Here is a 19,891-nt window from a genome sequence, read left to right as displayed (position 1 = left end):
AACTCCAGCACCCCCTGCAGTCTTTACTCCCCAGCCTAGACTCTTCCACAGCCTCCCTGGAGTCCGTTTCTGCTGCTTCGCCTCTGCTATTCCCTCAACTGTATATTTCTTCTGGCTCTCGGTGGGGCCACTGATCACCCAACAAGGTAACGATTCTGCCCATCTGGCCTCCTCCATGCCACTTTTGTCCCATTCTCCCCATGGCTACCATTTCACATTGTGTAGGCCATTTGTCTTTTCTGCCATGTCTTCACTGTCCTTGGCACCTAGTAACATCAAGTACATCACAGATGGTGCATGACTTTGGTGAAATGGGTTCATATCACACAGCAGTGACAACCCTATGTCTGCAACATGAAGACTTCCAGCTACGGGACAAGATGATCAGAGTTACAGACATGATAGCAGCCAATCAACTGCCTCCTGTGGAAATAGGCAAACCCCAGGAATGCGGCTTGTCTCAGATTTGCTGGGCCCAGACACCACTAAGCTGGGTGCCCTGTCCCGGCTTCTGAATTGGCAGCACCCTCAAGCAGGACAGTAGCAGATAATCTTCCCAGGCTCACAATGTTTGAGGACCAAGAAAAGCCTCTTTCTTTAGAGGCTCAGCAGGTTGCATCCAGGACACCCTGAGCTGGGGAGGGGAGAGGATATGGCTCACTAAGATGAACATAAATTGGGACCAAAATGAGGACAGAATATATATAATACATATATATATATATATATATATATATATATATATATATATATATATATCACTGGAAGCCAGTAAACATACTTTATTTTTGAAAAACCAATTATCAACAGTAGCTCCACTGGGTAAGTATTGGCAGCAGGGTAGGGCAGTTCTCCACACTGCAACACTGACAGTGACACTTTCTAGCCATGTATGTATACATGTACTATTTTGAATTTCTTAAAACCACAACTGAGGTTTTAAAGAATGTAAGTTCTTAGAAAAGGCATCCTCACAGAAATGTTTTTATATAGGCTCCAACCTACAAACAGCAAAACCCAGATGTGAACAGCAGCACACCATGAGAGTACCATACAAAAGCACAGGTTTAGGCACTTTATCAAAGAAAAACACTTAGAAATACTGCAGATGAGGTCCTCTCTGGAAGATTCTGCTGGTCCCTCCTCACCGACTTTACAGCTGTCGGGTCATGAGAGCACGAGCTCTCACGGGAATCACCCTTCCCTCTTCACATGAGAAAGGACAGCAACCCTTCTACAACCACAGGGAGACTGACAGACGATGGATCCCCTGAACTCACGAGAAGTGAAGCCATCTGAAATGATTCCTTAGGTTTTGGGTGGCGCCATCTCGTGAATACACCTGTCCTGTATAATGAACTTGCTGTCTGGATCCTGGGTGTGCAGAGCCAGCTGCACAGCTCATATATCTTCACCAACTGCACAATCAATGTCTGCCTCAGACAAGCTACAGGTTCTCAAGCTTGTCTGACAGAGCTTATTGCACGCACAGACACATCAGGTTCAGTGAAGAGGAAGGAGTGGTACTCTGGGGGTGTCAAGGACTCACCAGATATAAGAGGTACAAAACATCTATCAAGTTTCCATGTCAGGTGATGCCACAGTTAGTATGTCTTGCCAGTGTCCACTACCAATCACAAAGCCCTGCCTTCGTGTGTGTGAAGCCTTCATACAGTAACTGTGATACTGACCAGAGGGCATGCACTGACCCTTTCTAGAAGATATGAGCATGTCATCTGGTATGCAGGTTCCTGCACCCAATTGCCCCACGGGCCCGCAAGGGGCTGTGTCTGGTCCTGTGTCTGGTCCTGCTTGCCCGTCAGGAAACTTGCCACCTGCTAGAGGTCTTCTCTTCTGCTACCAGCCCGATTGTCTTCCTTGGAAGCCCGTGATTTGGCATTTCCCTCCTTCTTCTTTTTACCCTTCTCTGGCTTTGTTTTATTTTTCTCCTTGCTTCCTCCTCCTTTGCCAGGGTACACCTGTCCCTCTAGAGTGACATCAGCACACCTGTCTTGGCTGACCAAAAAGTCCTTAATCTCCCAGGCATAGCTCCCATCCCGGAGCATGAAGATAGCACGGTCTGAGCCCACGATGAACCTAGACAGAGAAGCCACTAGTTAGCAATGCTAGTGAGGTGCCAAGATCAGAGAAAGTTGGGGCACAGAACCACACTTCAATTCCACACAAACACAGAACAGCAGACTGTACTGCCTTGGGCCAAGTGGCTGCTGACTTTAATGTTCCCTGAGCTCTAAACAAGCATGCTGCTTGGATCTTGAAAAAAAGCAGAGGCTGAAGTTGCCTAGGCATAAAGGAGGACCTTGTCAAGAGACCATAAAAGAAAAACTCCCCAGGAGCTGTGAGGAGCATAGCTGTGATGCTAGGAGAGGGGGTTCCCATTTTGGGGGGAGGGAGTTATTGTTGGGGTTTTTTGGGGGGGTGTTTTGTTTTTCCTTGATAAATGGTCTCATGTACCCCAAGATGACTTGATAGGAAAATGACTTTGAACTTCAGAGCCTCCTGACTTCACCCTCAAGTGCTGAGATTGCAGGCATGTGCCACTGTGCCCAGCCATCACTGGCATATGGCAGGTTCTACAAGACTCTTCTTCCTCAAGGCCCACAAGGACTCCTAACAACCTGGTAGAAACCCTAACCGTCATGGTCAGGTACAAGCAGCTCAGCTTATCCCCACTCAGCCAAGCCCAGGAAGCAAAAAAAGAGCAGCATGAGTCTGGTGACACACAGAAGCATGGCCAGAAGGCATGCTGCTTCTGCTTCTGAGCACATCAAACCTGCCCCCTTCAATTGCAAGGTGTCCACTAGACAGCAGTACTAAAAAGACACATACAGAAGGCATTATGCTGGCCTGTGCACCCTTAGAAACTCCTGTCCTTTCTCGTCACTTCATCTGAAGACCTAGAATTTCACAACTATTGTTAAGTATTGTTGAGGAGGAAAAGCAGGCTCTAAAAATAGGATACTCATAGTTGGCTGGGAAGGGAAGAGAGGGTGCTAAGAATGAACACAGGAAGGCAGGGAGGGTGGTAAGCATGATCAAAAATATACTGTATGAAATATATATAAAGTAGAATATTTCCAATTGTACTTTAAGATAATATGGTCTTTGAAAACAGACTTGTTGACATTTTCACATTAGTAATTTGTCACCTATTAGAGCTGCATGTATCAATACAGCTATACCACGGACTATAGAGCTATAACATTCATCCTTCTAAGAGGCTAAGCAATACAATTCTTTATTCTGATGAAGTAAAAGTTAGAGGGACAAAGAAAAACAAAATTTAACATCAAACAAGATATTAAAACAAACTTACTGATTTTGACAAAAAAAAAGCAAAACAAACAAACAAACAAACAAACAAACCCAAATGCTTAAAGAAAAAAAAATATTTAAATAAATTTAAAAGAATTCAGACAGGAAAGGTCCAAAAAAGATGCCCTGCCAAAAAGACACCCTGCTTCAGCCCCAGAAAAATCCCCAGCACACATTCAGGTGAGGTGACACAAAGCTGCTGGGGAGGCAGAGCCAGGAGGATCTTTAAGTGTGAGGAGTGAGGCCTGCTGGACTAAATGGCCAGAGCTACACAGTAATAGTCAAATGCATCCACCCTTCCCCCAAACCCCAGGAAAGCTGCTTAGCCTGGGTCTTTACCTCTGAACATCATAGTTGGCATTGAACAGGCTGCCCTGCCACAGGCTGGTGATTTCCTCTGTCTCCTTCTCGGTGGGGTTCCCTGACACGGTGACAAACATCATCAGAGTCTTCCCTTTCTTTGTCATTTTCAAGATGCTCTCAGGCTTGCCTGGGTCTAGCTTTGAGAAGTCAACGGGTGCTGAGGGTCTCTTATGCTCTGGAAGGTCTCCTTCTTCTATGTCATCATCTTTCTGCCAGGAGAGAAGGAGCATTAGCCCTATCATCACTCTCCAATTGCACAGGTACTGCCCATGATGTGAGAAGCAGGGGTACACATTACCAAATTACTACAATCAAAAAGATTCCCCTAACACCACTCAGGGTTCCTGTGTCATATAGGTTTCTATGATTTTTTACGCTCAAAGAACCTACCCAACGTGGAAGATTATACAGACAGACACATTCAGGTATTGTTGTGAAAATACAAATAGCAAAATAAATCAAATACACTTACAACAAATCTCAAATATAGGCTAAGGTCCATAAGTCCAATGACTTAGCAGATCAAGGAGAAAGGTGAAGAAAACAAGGCCAACTTATGCAATTTAGCAAGATCTTGACTATAAAAGGGCTGGGGACATGGCTTAGTAGTAGAGTGCTTGCCTAGCATATGTGAGGCCTTGGGGTCAATCTCCAACATCACTAAGACAACTTTATTTTTAAAAAATCACACATGATAGGCACAAAAGACATACTATACAACCCCCCTTGTTTAAAGTATTAAGAACAGGTAAAATGAATATGGAATGGAAAAAATTAGCACATTGGCTGCCTTGGGAGAAAGATGTAAGGTGGACCTGACTGAGAACAAACATGAAGGAGCATCTGCTGTGATGGTCTGTGACCCCATCAACTCACCAGTTTTGTATTTCAATAAGGTGTGGGTTACACTATCCAAAACTTATTATGAGCTCAATGACAGGGTGCTTTCCTGTCATTGCCCAGGGGCCTGGGTCCCATCCCCAGCAGAGCATAACAAACTCCTCATGCTGAATACTTAAAACCCTCAACACACTGCACACACATGTTCAATCCCAGGTGGTGCGTCAGTTCTATGCAGTGGTGTGATCTAGTGATTCTGAAAGCACCTTCTGTGGATTCGGGAACCGACAGAGGTGTAGACATGCTGAGGGCAACTACAGCAGATTCCTCACTTGGGGGAAGATGTAAACATGGGAGGAGGAGGATTTATAACTCTCCAAATGAAGTCCATACTGACATAAAGAAATGAAAGAGAAAAAAGAATGCATTATTAATAGTAGAATACCAATAAATAGCTAATAAATAGAGCAAAATAACTGGTACACAACAAAAATAACAACCCCAAAAGGGCTGTTGAGTTGGCTCAGTGGGTAAAGGTCGCTTGCTTTGGCACACTTGATGACCTGAGTTCAATCCCCAGGACCCACACAATGGAAGGAAAGAACTGACCACTCACACCCAACTTGTTCTCTGACCTATGGCTCACACAAAATAAACTAATACCAACTTAAAAGCTAGGCATGGCCTCTCAGGCCTATAATCCCAGCACTGGGGAGGAAAGAGGAAAATGGCTGGAGTCTGCTGGTCACTCACCTAGCTTCAGGTTCAGAAAGAGACCCTGCCCCAGGGGAATAAAGTGGAGAGTGATAGAGTGGGACACAGGCCAGAACTACAGGTGTGCATCAAACACCTAGTCTTGCACTGTCAACTGGTTTCACCAAGCCTCACAGTTGTCTGCGGACAACCAAGCTGAACTCTTTTCTTCTTTCAGGGTTCTTGATAATAGCTACTATCTGCTGAGTTACTAGAATACTCCACTTGGACACATCTTATCTCTAGTCTTCAAAGCAAACAGCTCAAGGAATCAGATGAGCCTCAAAGAACCAGCACAGCACAACTTATGCATTTACAAGAAGACCTGTATGCCAAATTTAAATATCTTTTTCTGGCTTTCAATCCCTCTGGCCTCCACAAAAAATGAAATAACATCTATTTCCAGGGCCACCTGGGACTCACCATCAGTTTCCACAGAGCCCTCACCTCCTCTGTACACATCTGAGGCAGGGTCCTCAGCAAACACTCATGCGATTAGGAAGGAATCAGAGCCCTGACAAAAAGACTGCATTGCATCAGAACCTTCTCTCAGAGGAGAACCAGGGGAAGAGAGTTCACATCTGTAGAGTCTAAATACAGCAGCTCAATCTGCATGGCAGCTGGCCAAGTGAGGCATTCCCTGGTTCAGAGCGATAGAAGATGGGGTCACACACTTCCCTCTGGATAAGGCTGAACAGTAAACGAGGGTCACAAGATTGTATTTCTCCCTCCTGTGTCACTGGTTCAGGCTTTAGGCTTCACACTCAAAGTGTTCATTATAACCCACCTGCACAGTGCACACCAATGCAGCACTGTAGCTAAGTGGTTAAATAGGCTCTTAAGTCAAATGACAGGATTCCAAACTAGGCTAACCCACTGTGACCCTGGGCAAATTGCTTCAAGATGCCTCAAGGTCAGCCTTCAGGAAACAGAGCCTCCCTTATCACCAAAGAGAGAGGATTAAAGGAGATACTGTACAGCAGACTTCAAAGTCCTCCCAGTTTACCCATCCCCCACTTCCAGAGTGACTAACTCTCCATCAAGTTTAGTCCTAATCTTGGCATTCCCCTACTCAAAACCTAACAGCTCCAGGGCACATTCTAAACTTGCTTGAAACTATACCTAGAAAGACGGCCCAAGGAAAACTGCTTAATAGGTATCAGAGAAAACAAACAGGACTTTTAAAAGTCCACTTGTACTGATTACAGCTACAAAAATTATGTTTTCATAAAGAAAGACTAGAAACAGGGTGGAGATGATTACGTATGGACATGTAGTGCTACAATATCTGAGTTAGACAACTTTCACCACCATTAGACCCACTCACTCACTACTTCTAAGAGAAGTGCAGATCCTATGGTATTCTGGACCTCACTGACCTGGTTCCCAGAAACCTTCACTATTATTTTGCTTCAGACCCAGCCTAGATTAATTAGCTCTGACACTGAATACTGACTATGCGCTGTACTCTTCCAAGTCCTTCCAGTTTTCTCAATTAATACTTGCAACTATTTTGAGATGAACAACACTTCCTTCCACAGAGCTGTACTGGACCAAATTCACAAGCTTAGGTGAATTTGTCTGTGCTGACACAAAGAAAAAAGGGGTGAATTACTAACAGTAGAATATAAACTAATAAGGTAGTGGTGGCACATGCCTTTAATCCCAGCACCTGGAAGGCAGACTCAGGCAGATCCCTATGAGTTCAAGGCCAGCCTGGTCTACAGAGCAAGTTCCAGGACAGCAAAGCAAACAAACAAGATCAACTAATAGAAAAATGTGAACAACAAATAGACAAATAAAAATCCCCAGTGAGCTGATGAGTTAAAGATGTTTGCCTTGGGCACACTTGATGACCTGAGTTCAATGCCCAAAAGTCACTTGGTGGAAGGAAAGCACCGACCACCCACACCCAACTTGTTCTCTGACCTTTACACACATGCTGAGGAACACACATAGGCACAGAGAGCTCTACCAGACCAAAATCACAAGTTTAAACGTACTGAATATTAGCCTGTTAGTCTCTGCCCAGTAGGCAGGTCTCTCTCACAGACTCTTCTCACACACTCTCCTTATCCTATCTAAAAGGCAACCTCTTCCCTGCAGCCTTCTGATGTTCCCACAGCATCTTCTCTTTATAGGAGCCAACTATTTTCTGACAGATGGCTTGCTCATTTCTGCACCCTCCTCTTTCTCAGTATCTGAGCGTTGTCCATGGCAAAGCTTCTCACCTGGTAAGGTTCTCACTTTGGCAGATTAAAAGGCACTGTTTACTAGACAAAAAAGGCAGTTTGAAATCAAGAAAAGAATGAGAGGCTTCCCCATTAGTCATACACATGCCCATTCAAATCCACTATCATTTTTCTTCTCTCTTTTGGGACAGGGTCTCACTGTGAAGGCCAAACTAGTTTGAAATTTACCAGGTAGCTCAGGCTAGTCTCCTCCACCAGTCTCTCAAGTACTGCAATTACAAACATGAACTACCATGGCCCCACTACTCCAATTTTTCGGCTGGGTACAGATAACATGAAAACAGGAGCCCCTTTTCTTCTAGTCAAATTCAGCACCTGGTTGTTTTAAATTTATGTCCAAAAGTCTTTACCGCCTTCCAACAATATAGAGTTAGCTGTGAGTTAAGACATCAGCATCGGAAACAAACCTTGGGAGTTCTCTTGCAGAAAGAGACAACCTGCCTAAAGTTACACAGTGAGTAATTGTGTGACTCCTGTCCATCAGCTGTGCAAATCAAACAGGACAGTACAACCACTTTTGGAAAGGGGGAAGGATGCAATGTGCTTCTGACCAGTAACCTCTCCTTAGCATCCTATTCATACTTACTGTGACTACACACCCCAGTGCACTCAAGTAACACCCGAAAACGGCCTCTCACAACACAAATCCACTGTCCCCTTGAAAGAAAACCCTGAGTTCCCTTACCTCCCCCGACCAGTAAAATCAACCCGCCCACGAAATTACAAAAGCAGGAACATACAACGAAAGGAGTCGGAAACCCTCTATATTTGGAAAGAGCACTATCAAAGCTAAAAATCGTCCTCGAGTGACAACCTTCACAGCCCACTCACTCAGAACAAGTGGGCGGAATGAGGGAACACTCCTCCAGAGCACTCTCTCCCTGTTTCCCAGCTCACTGCCCACCAAGATCAATGTAGAGACCACGGGGCATAGCAGGAAAAGCGGGGCATAACTGGTGAGAGGCCAAATCCTGACCAGTGGCCGAGAAGCCACGGCAGTGGAGGACACTGGGGAAGAGGGGCCAGGCCATGGTGGAATGAAGAGAGGCACCAGAGGGGGGTTGTCAGCAGCAACTTGGAACAGTCAATAAGGCCCCCGGGTACAGGACAGGGCTAGAGATCAGGGGATAGAAGTCAAAGGGGCACAGACCAAGGGGATAAGGGTTAGCGAGAAGGGATCTGAATGAAGCTAGGCCCGGGAGTAGGGCGGCACGGACCTCCCATTGCTCCAGAAGTCGCGCCATGTCGGCATCATTGTAATCGCGAATGTCCTTCTTCTTTTTCTGTGGAGGTGGGGTGGCTTCGCCCGGCGTGTCGGCCGCGCAGGCCCCAGGAGGAGGGAGCAGCAGAAGGTCCGAGGCACACAAAAACAGGAGGACCGCGCACAGCCAGGCGGACGCCGCCATGTTAGCCGCCCAGAGTAGCGACGGCGTGCACACTGAGCCTGCGCAGACAGCGCGCGAAGTCCGGGAGCCCGGGTCTAGCCCCCGCCCCGCCCCCTGTCTCCCGTCCCCGCCCCAGGAGGGCTCCGCCCAGAACCACGCCCCGTACTCGCCTCTCAGTCCCACCCTCGCAAACTCAGGGGCGAGTGGCTCCGCCTCCCACCGTCAGAAGCCTACCGCGCCCCGCCTCATCCCATTTCCTCCAGTCCCGACCTCCTCCGGAAGCCCTGCCCCTTCACATTGGCCCCGCCCCACAACTGCCTTCACTGGTCTTCCAACCTCAGACTCCACCCCATCGATCGCCTCACCATCTGGCTCCGCCCCTCGGCTCCCTCTTCTGGCTCCGCCCCCAGGGCTCCGCCTTCTCCCCAGACCCCGCCCCATGGTTCTGGGACCTCACCTGGCTGGGCACCAATAGTTCCTCTCCTGGTTTCACTCCACTGGCTCCTCCCCTTTGCCAGGCTCCACCCCTCGGGCTCCTCCCCTTCGCCTGTCCAAATGGTCTACCCTAGCTGGGTCTTGCTGGACTGTGCTTTTAAGGTTTGGAGGATTTAGTTAGAATTTGGCATCTTTGTCTCTCATTCACGAGCCAGATCAGAAAGTTTCCTCAGGGCCTGCAAAAACTGCCAAACAGCTCCCTTGAAGCCTCAGCTTTTTGCCTGTGAAATGAATGAGCGTGGAAGATATGCAAACTGCCCTGACCCTAATGAGGCCCTTTTCAGGATGTATATTTTCAGCCTTGCTCCCTAACAATTTTCCACGAGAACTTACAGCTAAAAAGCTAAGGACAGCCAGGGCAACTTTTCTCGAAGTCTGTAAATAAAGGATCTATTGTCATTCCAGACGATTCAACCCACTCGTATTTCATTATCACTGTCAGCAAACCTTGAAAAAATTTTAAATTATTAGTTTATAGCCATTTTTAAATTGTTTAAAATAGTTCCAGTCTCAGCCAGGCATTGGTGATCCTAGCACTCAGGAGACAGAGGCAGGCAGATCTCTGAGGTCTAGGCTAGCCTGGTCTACAGAGCTAGTTCTAGGAGAGCCAAGGCTACACAAAGAAACCCTATATTGAAAAACCAAAAATAATAGTTCCAGTCTCTTGTAATTTCCACTTATTACTATGGTTCTACTCTTTAAACAAAATTACAGTAATTTTGTTTTTTATTTTACTAGATTTTTGACCACTAAGCTTTTCAGAAATAAAAAGAAAATATTTGGGTTCAGAGATACCTTGAAGTTTCATTAGCTTTAAGTGGCATATCTGATTTATTTAAAATTTCAAATTATATAATAAGACATGAAACCTTGGTTAGTTGGACAATGTTCAAACATACCTACCCCAAGGTATCACATGCTGCATGTAATTCATTTCTATGTTTACAAATGTGAAAGAATCTCAAGAATGGTTTTCAATGTTTATGTCAGCATATCTTATGAATTACTAAGCATACTGGAGTCCTTGAGTGCTTCATCTCTTTGCTGTTCTATAGTTTTGTTTTCCAGACAGGGTTTCTCTGTGTAGTCCCTGGCTATGCTGGAACTCACTCCGTAGACCAAGCTGGTCTCCAACTCAGAGATCCACCTGACTGCCCTCCCCAAGTGATGGGATAAAAGGTGTGGGTCATGACATCCATCATATATTGTGGCAGTGGTTTGTTGTTTGTTTCTCTACTCATGACATTACTGCAACTTTTTCCCTTCTTTCTCTGTGCTTTGGATAAAATGATTAATAGGTTTCATATAGTGCAAACTTTTTACAAAATGTTGAATCAGGAGTCTTTCTTATGACTGACATTTCTTTCACAGAAGGAAGTGGGAATTGAGTGTGTTAAGGTGTCCTGTCCATCCAGACTTCTTTTCCATAATGCCTAATCACACTGGTCTGGAGTTTCCATCTTCAAGGTCATCAAAAGTTCCAGGATGGTTCCTGGTGCTCCAGCCATCAGACAGTATTTCAAGCAAAGGAAATGGGAAAGAAGCCAAGCACGATTTATTTGAAGCATCCTATTTGGGAATTGTGCACAGTACTTCTGGCCTCATTGGCTGGAGTCTACCTCTCTGAGAGGGGCTGGGGAATTGTCATTTAGCTGGATTTGCTACCAGCCCAAATAAAATTAGACTTGTTGTGAAGGGAAAAAGCATAAAGTGGAGATTAAAAAAGCAACTAGCTAGCAGTATGTGCCTTATTGACCTTCACTCTGAGGTCAAATACGGCGTGCATTTATCCTGCTGTAGCAGAGGCTGATATTTTCCCCATTCATGTATGGATATGCATAAATACAAGGAAATTTTCTGTTGACATTGCACAGAAACAACTCATAAGCAAAAAAGAGGATTTTTTTTTTTTCTTTTCTGAAATCATAGGGGAAATGTCATGAGCCTTCTCCCAGGGGCACATTGCTCCACCCAGTGGCTTGGAGCTCTGTCCTGGCACAGTCATCCTAAAAAACATGCACAGCTGTGGCCGATCATGTGCTCTGCAGGGCAGGGTCACCCTGGTCATTCATTTGCCAACTGCCAAGGTAAGGTAAAAAATGCTGGTTTTCTTGGCCCACAATATCTAGTTACAGAGAATAAAAGTTTTTCTTAGTGTTGTACTGTAATTGTTGAAACAAATCAGAAGTTCCAGGGCTACTGACTGTCATCTGAGGAGGAAACCCATCTGGCTCCCACTCTACTGATGTGAAAACATCTGGAGCAACTACATTTTCAACACTTTAATACTTTAAGTATATTTTGTTTTTTTGGAACTTGGACCAGTTAAACTCTGAAGGAACTTAATTACCAGTGACTTACGGTTAGGCAGGTAAGACACAGGAGAAGGTGAACCTGCAGTCCTTGAGATATTATCAGAGGCTTGGCACCTAGCAGAGGAGGTAAGCCATCTACCATGAATTCTACATAGATTCCAGGAGGGGCTAAAGGGATCATGCCATGATAAGTGTCTGTGCTTTCTTCTTCTTCTCCTTCTCCTTCTCCTCCTCTTCCTTCCTCCTTCCCTCCCTCCCTCCCCCCTCTGTGTGTGTGTGTGTGTGTGTTGTATTCATGTGAAGGCCAGAGGTTAATATCTAGTGTCTCCCTTCATTGCTTTCTACCTTATACATTGAGGCAGGGGCTTTTCCTGCCATTTCTGCTAGTCTGGCAAGTTGGCTTACTACAAACATTCCCATTTCTGTCTCTTTGAGGGCTGACACATATTTGCTCAGCAAAGGCTTTATCCACTAAAGTATCTCTCCAGCCCCAGTCCCAGCTCATTCAACTGTGGTTAAGTAGCTAGGATAGCATGGAGACAATCTGGACCCAGGAATATAGAATATTTTCTTCCCTGGTATCCTTCTTCTACCATGACACCATTTGGTTTAGCCAGTGAGGCTTTTAGCACAGTAACACTAACAACAGTATAGAAATTGATTGCAAAATCTGGAACCAGGAAACATTAGGATTGCACTGGAATCCGAACCAGGTCTGAGGCAGAACAACATAGAACTGGAGATGAGTGGCCAGAAGTAGGATAGTGTTCATGGCCTAAATGAGGGGCCAGGCTCTGAGTTGTGTACTCACCCTACCTCCAAGTGCATCTCAGGTTTAGTGAGAGTATGAGCCTGGGCTCATGCTGGCCTATGTCCACTGCAAGGAGGTAGAGTGATGATAGCTTCTAGCATTACCTGAAAATATGCATGACCAACACCCAAAATGTGAGAAATTGAAAGGCATCATCATCAGTGAGGCCTAGGATCTGATGGTAGGTCACTGGTGCCAAACATTAACCCTTCAAGAATTGATTTGTGTAAAGGCCCAACAAATGAATTCCACCAATACTGGCTAATGACTACACAAACATCAGATATGGAAGAGAATAGATACCAGATCTGTTCTTCATAGGTTGACAGGATTGTTGAGTAGTCTCAAATAGCATGGTCTCACCCAGGCTGGGAAGACAGCACAATGTACACTAGGGGCAGACATGTCCAAGTGTATCTAAAGGTCCAGAGAAGCTCTGTGGGAGGCAGCAATAGCCCTAGTTAATCTATAGGTACTAACCACCAGGCCAGATTGGTAGTATTGGCTACCTGTGGTCCCTAAATCCTGGGGCTAATCTTTTCTCTTATTGGCCAGTATAGGAATAGGCTATGAAATTGTTGATCCATGCAAGCAACCTTACTCATGTAGGATACCCTGGGAAACACTTGGAGGAAATCCCTACTCTCTTAGATACTGGAAACTGAAGGTTCAGGCATTCCTGCCAAAGGATCAGTGGGCCTGTACACAGCTTCCTTGCATACTACAGCAGAAGCAACAGGGAAGATGAGACTAAAGGCCAAGGTTTTCCCCATGTATGGTACTAGCCAGGATCACACTGTGCCAAAGGTCTAGAGAATACACCAAGTAAGGAGGGTGGCCTATTCCATGGTGATTCTATACATTAGCCAGTGAGGGGCTCTTATGCATCAACTGTGATTAAAAAAGGGATGGGACCACATCCCTCAGTTGTAAATTGTTCTTCTCCAGGAGAGGTGTTGTTTGTTGTTTTTAGGCTATGTCTCAGCTAGTCCAGGGTTGCTTTAAACTCCATACGTAGCTGCAGATGATCTTGAACTCCTGTTCCTCCTGCCTCTACCTCCCAAATGCTAGTGTGCACCACCACGCCCAGCCAAGAGCAATGTTCAAAGAAAGAGAATAAACCGTGATGTCTACAATTGTGTAAGAAGGATCACTTGAGATCACTGTCTACCTGTGACTGCAAACATAAAACTGAGAAACACAGCTCCAAAGGAAAACTGTAGCCAACATTGCTCCTTACCAACCACTGGGTGGCACTGTGTACCACAGACAGCTTGGTTGCTAGCCCACAAATTCTGGGGTGTAACATGAAACTTGGGTATGAATGTCCAAAATACATACAGGTGAATATTATTTCCCCAAAAGAGAAACTCTGAAAAGTTATGGCACTGATTAACCTTAATGACACTGTGCTTAATGAACTAAGACAGGCACAAAAGAGCAGAGTATTTCAAATCATCAAGCTCAAAGGAGAAGCTGGTGATGGTCAGGGACTAGGATAGAGACTAAAGAGATGCTGTTTCCTGGGTAGAGTGTCACAGTTCCAGCAAGGTGGGAAAGAGCAGGAAATTTTAGACTTGATTTCCACTGCCTTGCAGCAGGTCACCACCACTTCCCTAGCCTTGGTCAGAAACTTGGAATGCACTACTGGATCTAATGTCCATTTTGTTCTGTGCTTCTACTATACAAACAGTAACTGAGGGCACTTGTTTGTGAACTTGCCCTTCCTGGACTCTAATCTTCATAGGCAGAGACTGCCTATTATGTAAGCTCAGTGCCTTGAACAGGGGCTGGCACATGATGGATGCCCAGTATTTGAGCCATGGTTAAACAACAGCAGGAGGGGAAAAAAAAAAAAAAAGAACCAGAAAGGCAGGTGAAGATGGACCCTGGAAAGATAGGTTTAGGAAGAGTGGCACTATCTTAAAAAAAAAAAAAAATGAAGCCAGAAAGGCCAAAATGTTAGCCTACCAAATCGTACAGCTAAGCCCAATTCCATGGTACAAACCAAGCAGGGGCAGTCTATGTGCAATACACTGGGGACAAGAGGCTTCTAGCAGCAATAGAAGAAAAGGGAAATTGGACTCCAGGGGCAACAACTGTGTTGGGGAAAATAATCTGATCCCAGAGCTTCCTGGAATAAAGTGAGCAAAAGGGCAAAGATTCTACTTCTCTTTGGCTTTTGAAGTTTTATTATTTTTATTCATGTATTTAGTGTCTGTGCACCCATTTGTGTGAATGCCACAGAGTAGCTATCAGAGAACAATATGTAGGAGATGACTCTTTCTACATGCAGATCCAAGGAACTAACATCAAGGTGTCAGGCTTAGTAGCAGGTACCTTAGCTTGCTAAGCCATTTTGCTGGCCCCTTTCCTAGATTTTAGAGCTAAGGAAACTAATCCTTAGGACTAAGTGCTATTCCAGGGTTAGCATGGAAAGATTCTGCTCTGCCTTTCCCTTTTAGAAAAATACAAAGGAATAACCCTACAGGATCACTAGTTGTTTAAAGAGCCATTGGTTTTACTGGCTTCAGTTTATAGAGAAAGTTGGTTCTCCTAGAATCTAGATAATCTGTAAGGGCATTTTTTGGTTATGAGTAGGATGATTATCCATCCAGGTTTGTATCTGTTGTTTCTCGTTAACTTATTAACAACTTATTTCATAGTTCACTCTGTAAACTACTGGGGTTTGAACAATAAATTTGAAGGTCACCCAACTCATAAATAACATTTACAACAGTCTGTGGCGGTCCTAGGAAGAGACAAAAGGAACAAACATTTCCATTGGCTGAGCACACCCAGCTGTGCTATCCTGGGCACCAGCAGGAGGCTTTAAGACTGTTCAGAGGAGAGTGCTTTGCTGGGAGCAGGCCCAGGTGTTCCAGATGTGACTAAGGGAGGAGGATCAGAAGTTCAAAGCCAGCTTGGGCAACTTAATCAGACCCCGTTTCCAGAAATAATAAAGGTACAGTAGTTCAAGGTCCTAGGCTTAATCCCTAGGCCCGTAGTGTGGTGGGGGTGGGAGGGTGGAGGAACTCTGCCACCAGTTTCTCAGCCTGTAACACTGAGATAACAGTGTTTACCACCAGAGACAGACTCCTTACTTAACAATGGCTGCTATTATTCCATTATATAGACGGAGCCAGGAAAGGGCAAACTGCTGATCAAGGCACATGCTAATTCTAGCCAGCTGGAACGGAGTCACCGCACACTACCTGATTTGGAGAGAGAACTTGCCCAAGGTCACACAACTCTTGATCAGTTGGAGGAAGACCATCCCCGGGAAGGGTCTGTCTCTGCTCCACTCGCTGTGGGAACTTGAACGTGACCCACAGTCCCGTTCTTTCACTATTTCACAGAAACCCACCCATAGGAAAGGGTTGAACACAACAAAGGGAGGGGAGGGCTTGCAAAAGTCATCGAATCTCAGAGATTCAAACTGGAACCGGGGGGTGGGGGTAGGGGGGTGGGAGGCAGGGGATAGTGACGGGCCTCCTCCTTTTCAAGAAAACAAAACATCACCTTTTACACCCGCTCCCTCGGCTGGGAGGAAGCACCAAACCCGGGGGCTGGCTGAGAGCTTACGTAAGGCCACTCGCGGCTGCGCCCCGGTTTCCCCAGGGTGTGCGCAGCGCCGGGGAGCGGAGCGAGGACGGGCCTTCCCCATCACACGCGATTCCCAGCCTCTGGACTCGGGGACCACCGGCCCCAGGGCCGCAGCGTCGGGGCTGGGCGCGGCGTCCTCCCACGGCCCCCAGCTTCCCGGGGGAGGAGCAGCGCATCGCGCAAGCATCCGGGATCGGCGGAGGGGGCGGGAGGAAGGGCAAGAGGAGGAAGCGGGATTTAAACGAAAGGCGGTGACGCCACACAAAAGATTCCTATAGGCTCCGGGGAGGTTACGGCCGAGGTGGCGGCGGCGAGCCGGGGGCGAGGCGGACGCGAGGAGGCGAAAGCCGCAGAGGCGCGCGGGCAGGCGGGTGTCCCCTGGCTTGCGGTCTCCGCCCTTCCTTTCAGTTGCTCGGAGGTCGCTCGGAAGTTGCTGGTTGACAAACATGGCAGGAGCCGGGGCCCGGGTCGGCCGCCGCGGAGCCGCGCGCACCTTCTGAGCCGATTACCCCGGGGCGTCGGATGCGCGGGGCCCGTGGGTTTTGAGGGGAAACGGGGATGGAGTCGCCACGACAGCCGGTCGCCGGGCGCGGACCGTTCAGGCGGGGACGGCGTGCAGCCGCGGCGCCGGGCCGCGCACTCTGAACCGCCAGGCGGGAAGGCGCGGCCGCCCAGCGCCCTGTGTTGCAGCCTCCCGCCCCACTGACTCCGCGCGGCCGCCAGCCACGCCCTCGGCCCTGCGGCCGCCCAGCGCCCAAAAAGCCGGAGCAGGAGATGCGGCCGCTCGCCCCGGGTCGTCTGCTTCGGCCGCCTTCGCCGGCCGGTGCCTTCTGGCGGGGTCGCCGCGCCTGAAGCCCACGTGCGCCGCCGAGTCCGGTGGCCGCAGCGCAGCGGCTGACAGCAAAGCCTGCCGGGGCCGCCGCCCGCGCTCCTCCAGGAGCAGAGGATTTTGATTTCAAAGGAAGGAAGGAAGGAAGGACAACTCCCAGCCTCCCCGTCCCGCCCTCTCCGCTCCGGCGGCCCGGCCGGCCATGCCCAGGAAGGCGGCGACAGCTAGGCAGCGGGGACTTTTCTGGTAGGCTCGTGGCGAGGGGCGCGGATTGGTAGTCTGCCGTGCCCCGGCTCACGGTTCCAGCGAGCGTGCACAGCACCCCGAAAGAGCTTGTCGCGGGCTCGGGCCCGCCCCGAAACGCCCGGCCGCCGCCGCCACCCCGATCCTTGTGCCCGCCGCGGTGGGTGGCATGATGGTGCGCGGAAGGCAGCGCGGCCCTGGCCAGCTGAGTCGCGGCGGCGGTGGTAGTGGGCTCCCCAGCGGCATGCCAGTGCCCCCTGGGCGCGATGGCTAGCGGCAGCGCCGGGAAACCCACTGGTGAGGCGGCTTCTCCGGCTCCTGGGAGCGCCGTCGGCGGGGCCAGCTCACAGCCGCGGAAGAGGCTAGTGTCTATCTGTGATCACTGCAAGGGCAAGATGCAGCTGGTGGCCGACCTGCTGCTGCTGTCTAGCGAGGCACGGCCGGTGCTCTTCGAAGGTCCCGCCTCCGCTGGCGCTGGTGCCGAGTCCTTCGAGCAGTGCCGGGACACCATCATCGCGCGCACCAAGGGCCTGTCCATCCTCACCCACGACGTGCAGAGCCAGCTCAACATGGGCCGCTTCGGAGAGGCAGGGGACAGTCTGGTGGAACTGGGCGACCTGGTGGTATCGCTGACCGAGTGTTCTGCACATGCGGCCTACCTGGCTGCCGTGGCCACGCCGGGTGCTCAACCTGCACAGCCTGGCCTTGTGGACCGCTACCGTGTGACACGCTGCCGCCACGAGGTGGAGCAGGGCTGTGCTGTGCTTCGAGCCACTCCGCTGGCTGACATGACCCCGCAGCTGCTGCTGGAGGTGTCGCAGGGCCTGTCTCGAAACCTCAAGTTCCTGACGGACGCATGCGCCCTGGCCAGTGACAAGTCACGGGACCGCTTTTCGCGCGAGCAGTTCAAGCTGGGCGTCAAGTGCATGAGCACCAGTGCATCCGCGCTGCTGGCATGCGTGCGCGAGGTGAAGGCGGCACCCAGCGAGCTGGCCCGAAGCCGTTGTGCACTCTTCAGCGGGCCCTTGGTACAGGCCGTGAGCGCTCTGGTGGGCTTTGCCACCGAGCCTCAATTCCTGGGTCGCGCAGCGGCCGTGAGCGCTGAAGGCAAGGCGGTACAGACCGCCATCCTAGGAGGCGCCATGAGTGTGGTGTCAGCCTGTGTGCTCTTGACCCAGTGCCTCAGGGATCTGGCGCAGCACCCCGATGGGGGCGCCAAGATGTCGGACCACAGGGAGAGGCTGAGGAACTCGGCCTGCGCCGTGTCTGAAGGCTGCACCCTGCTATCTCAGGCTTTAAGGGAAAGGTCTTCGCCCAGGACTTTACCGCCAGTGAATTCCAATTCTGTGAATTAGCACCCCTCCCACACACTCCCCCAACCCATTTTCCACCCCAGGCTAAAGGAAGACACTTACTACCCCTTTCCATTTATACCAAAGAAATCATAGGTGACTCCCTCTCCCCCATGTTAAATGCTCAAGAGGATTTTCCCAGAAGGCAGGGCCATGCACACAACATGTACACAGGCCCAGGTATCTGCCAGCCCGCTGTAGAGACTCATACAGAAGATGGGTAGGTAGTCTGCAGGCTTCAGGATTACCCCCTACACACTCCAACCCCTCGACTCATTTATTAATTGGGCAGGAAAGATGTCATGGGTTCATTTCTTTTTTTTTTTTAATTAAAAAAAATCTTACCTCAGTTTCCACTCCTTAGATATGGATGTAGCTACCTTTTTTGTATGTCGTTATTTTTGTTGAATTAGAGTATACATGGTGTGATAAGAGTATGACTTTGCCATGTGATTTGCAAGTGGGGGGAAAGCTACTGTGAGCGTGTGTTTTATTTTTTAATTTACACTATAGAGTGATTTTTTCCCCCAATGTCAAGTTTTTACCCTGCATGTACTGGAGTATTTATTTCATCTATTAAATTGTTATGTTTCTCAGATGGCTGTTTTGCAGTTACTGTATTTTCACTAACAGTGCTTGCTGCCTGTCATCTGTGGGAAGGGGCTGTGGGGGAAAAAGGTTTACCTTGGTTAGCAAGTGGATCCTCAGTGCCCACCCTTTTCCACTTTTCCTTCAAGAATTACTCTTCTGAGCACCCTACCACCACAGAGACAAATGTATGTGATCTATTTTTAAAGGCAGGCAACGTGTGATTGGATTGTGCAGTGCTTGGGGGTGGGCTGTTAGTGGGGCTTTAGTCTCCCATCTAGTTTTTCTGGGAAGTGATTTAGCTGCCTTTGTTGCTGCTCATCTCACTATCGTTGTGAGCCACGGTTCAGACTGGCTGAAGTCTGAGTTGTGCTCTGCCTGTCTTTTTCAGGTTAAAGCACTTCCTAATACTGTGTGGGCTGCAGCCTCCTTGCCAGTTCACAGGATTTCTGCATGGGACTCAACAGCACTGTGCATCAGCTGAGTGCATCAGCCTCCTTGGCGAGGAGACTAGACCTCACTCAAATCTCCATGGCTTTAGGGTCTTTTAGGCTATTTGGTAGAGGAGGATGTCTCCTCCAGAGTAGGAACTTTCTGGAGCACAATTGCTGGCAGAGGGCTTGTTTTTGTGACCTTGAATTCAAATGGTTGGTTGTGTTATGCTTGAAATCAAGTCATGGTAGTTTGTCTTTTCAGTAGACACATAAAGGAATTGGGGATGGG

The 19,891-nt window shown here is 48.3% G+C and overlaps 2 protein-coding genes across 2 annotated transcripts; one reads left to right on the top strand and one right to left on the bottom strand.

The window, feature by feature from the left end:
* Positions 1 to 758: 758 nt before the first annotated feature.
* Positions 759 to 8,992, bottom strand: Mesd (mesoderm development LRP chaperone). The gene is made up of 3 exons (XM_051206635.1): positions 8,762 to 8,992; positions 3,676 to 3,908; positions 759 to 2,097 (listed from the first exon to the last, which is right to left on the bottom strand). The coding sequence occupies exons 1-3, from the start codon at positions 8,948 to 8,950 to the stop codon at positions 1,839 to 1,841; spliced, it is 681 nt and encodes a 226-aa protein (XP_051062592.1). The 5' UTR covers positions 8,951 to 8,992; the 3' UTR covers positions 759 to 1,838.
* An 8,362-nt stretch (positions 8,993 to 17,354) lies between these two features.
* On the top strand, positions 17,355 to 19,178 carry Tlnrd1 (talin rod domain containing 1). Its single transcript, XM_051206634.1, has one exon. It carries the CDS (start codon positions 17,495 to 17,497, stop codon positions 18,581 to 18,583), a length of 1,089 nt encoding a protein of 362 aa, XP_051062591.1. The 5' UTR covers positions 17,355 to 17,494; the 3' UTR covers positions 18,584 to 19,178.
* Positions 19,179 to 19,891: the final 713 nt, after the last annotated feature.

The sequence above is a fragment of the Phodopus roborovskii genome, unplaced genomic scaffold (assembly GCF_943737965.1).
Source record: "Phodopus roborovskii unplaced genomic scaffold, PHOROB, whole genome shotgun sequence".
NCBI classification, from domain to species: domain Eukaryota; kingdom Metazoa; phylum Chordata; class Mammalia; order Rodentia; family Cricetidae; genus Phodopus; species Phodopus roborovskii.
This window is presented reverse-complemented; position numbering and strand designations above follow the sequence as displayed.

Excerpts from the sequence above, each read along its gene's own strand:
- Mesd (XM_051206635.1), bottom strand. The coding sequence starts at position 8,950 with ATGGCGGCGTCCGCCTGGCTGTGCGCGGTCCTCCTGTTTTTGTGTGCC. Across the intron at positions 3,909-8,761 it reads GACTTCTGGAGCAATGGGAG|AAAGATGATGACATAGAAGA; the intron begins GTCCGTGCCGCC and ends CTCTCCTGGCAG. Across the intron at positions 2,098-3,675 it reads GCCAACTATGATGTTCAGAG|GTTCATCGTGGGCTCAGACC; the intron begins GTAAAGACCCAG and ends TTCTCTGTCTAG.
- Tlnrd1 (XM_051206634.1), top strand. The coding sequence starts at position 17,495 with ATGGCTAGCGGCAGCGCCGGGAAACCCACTGGTGAGGCGGCTTCTCCG.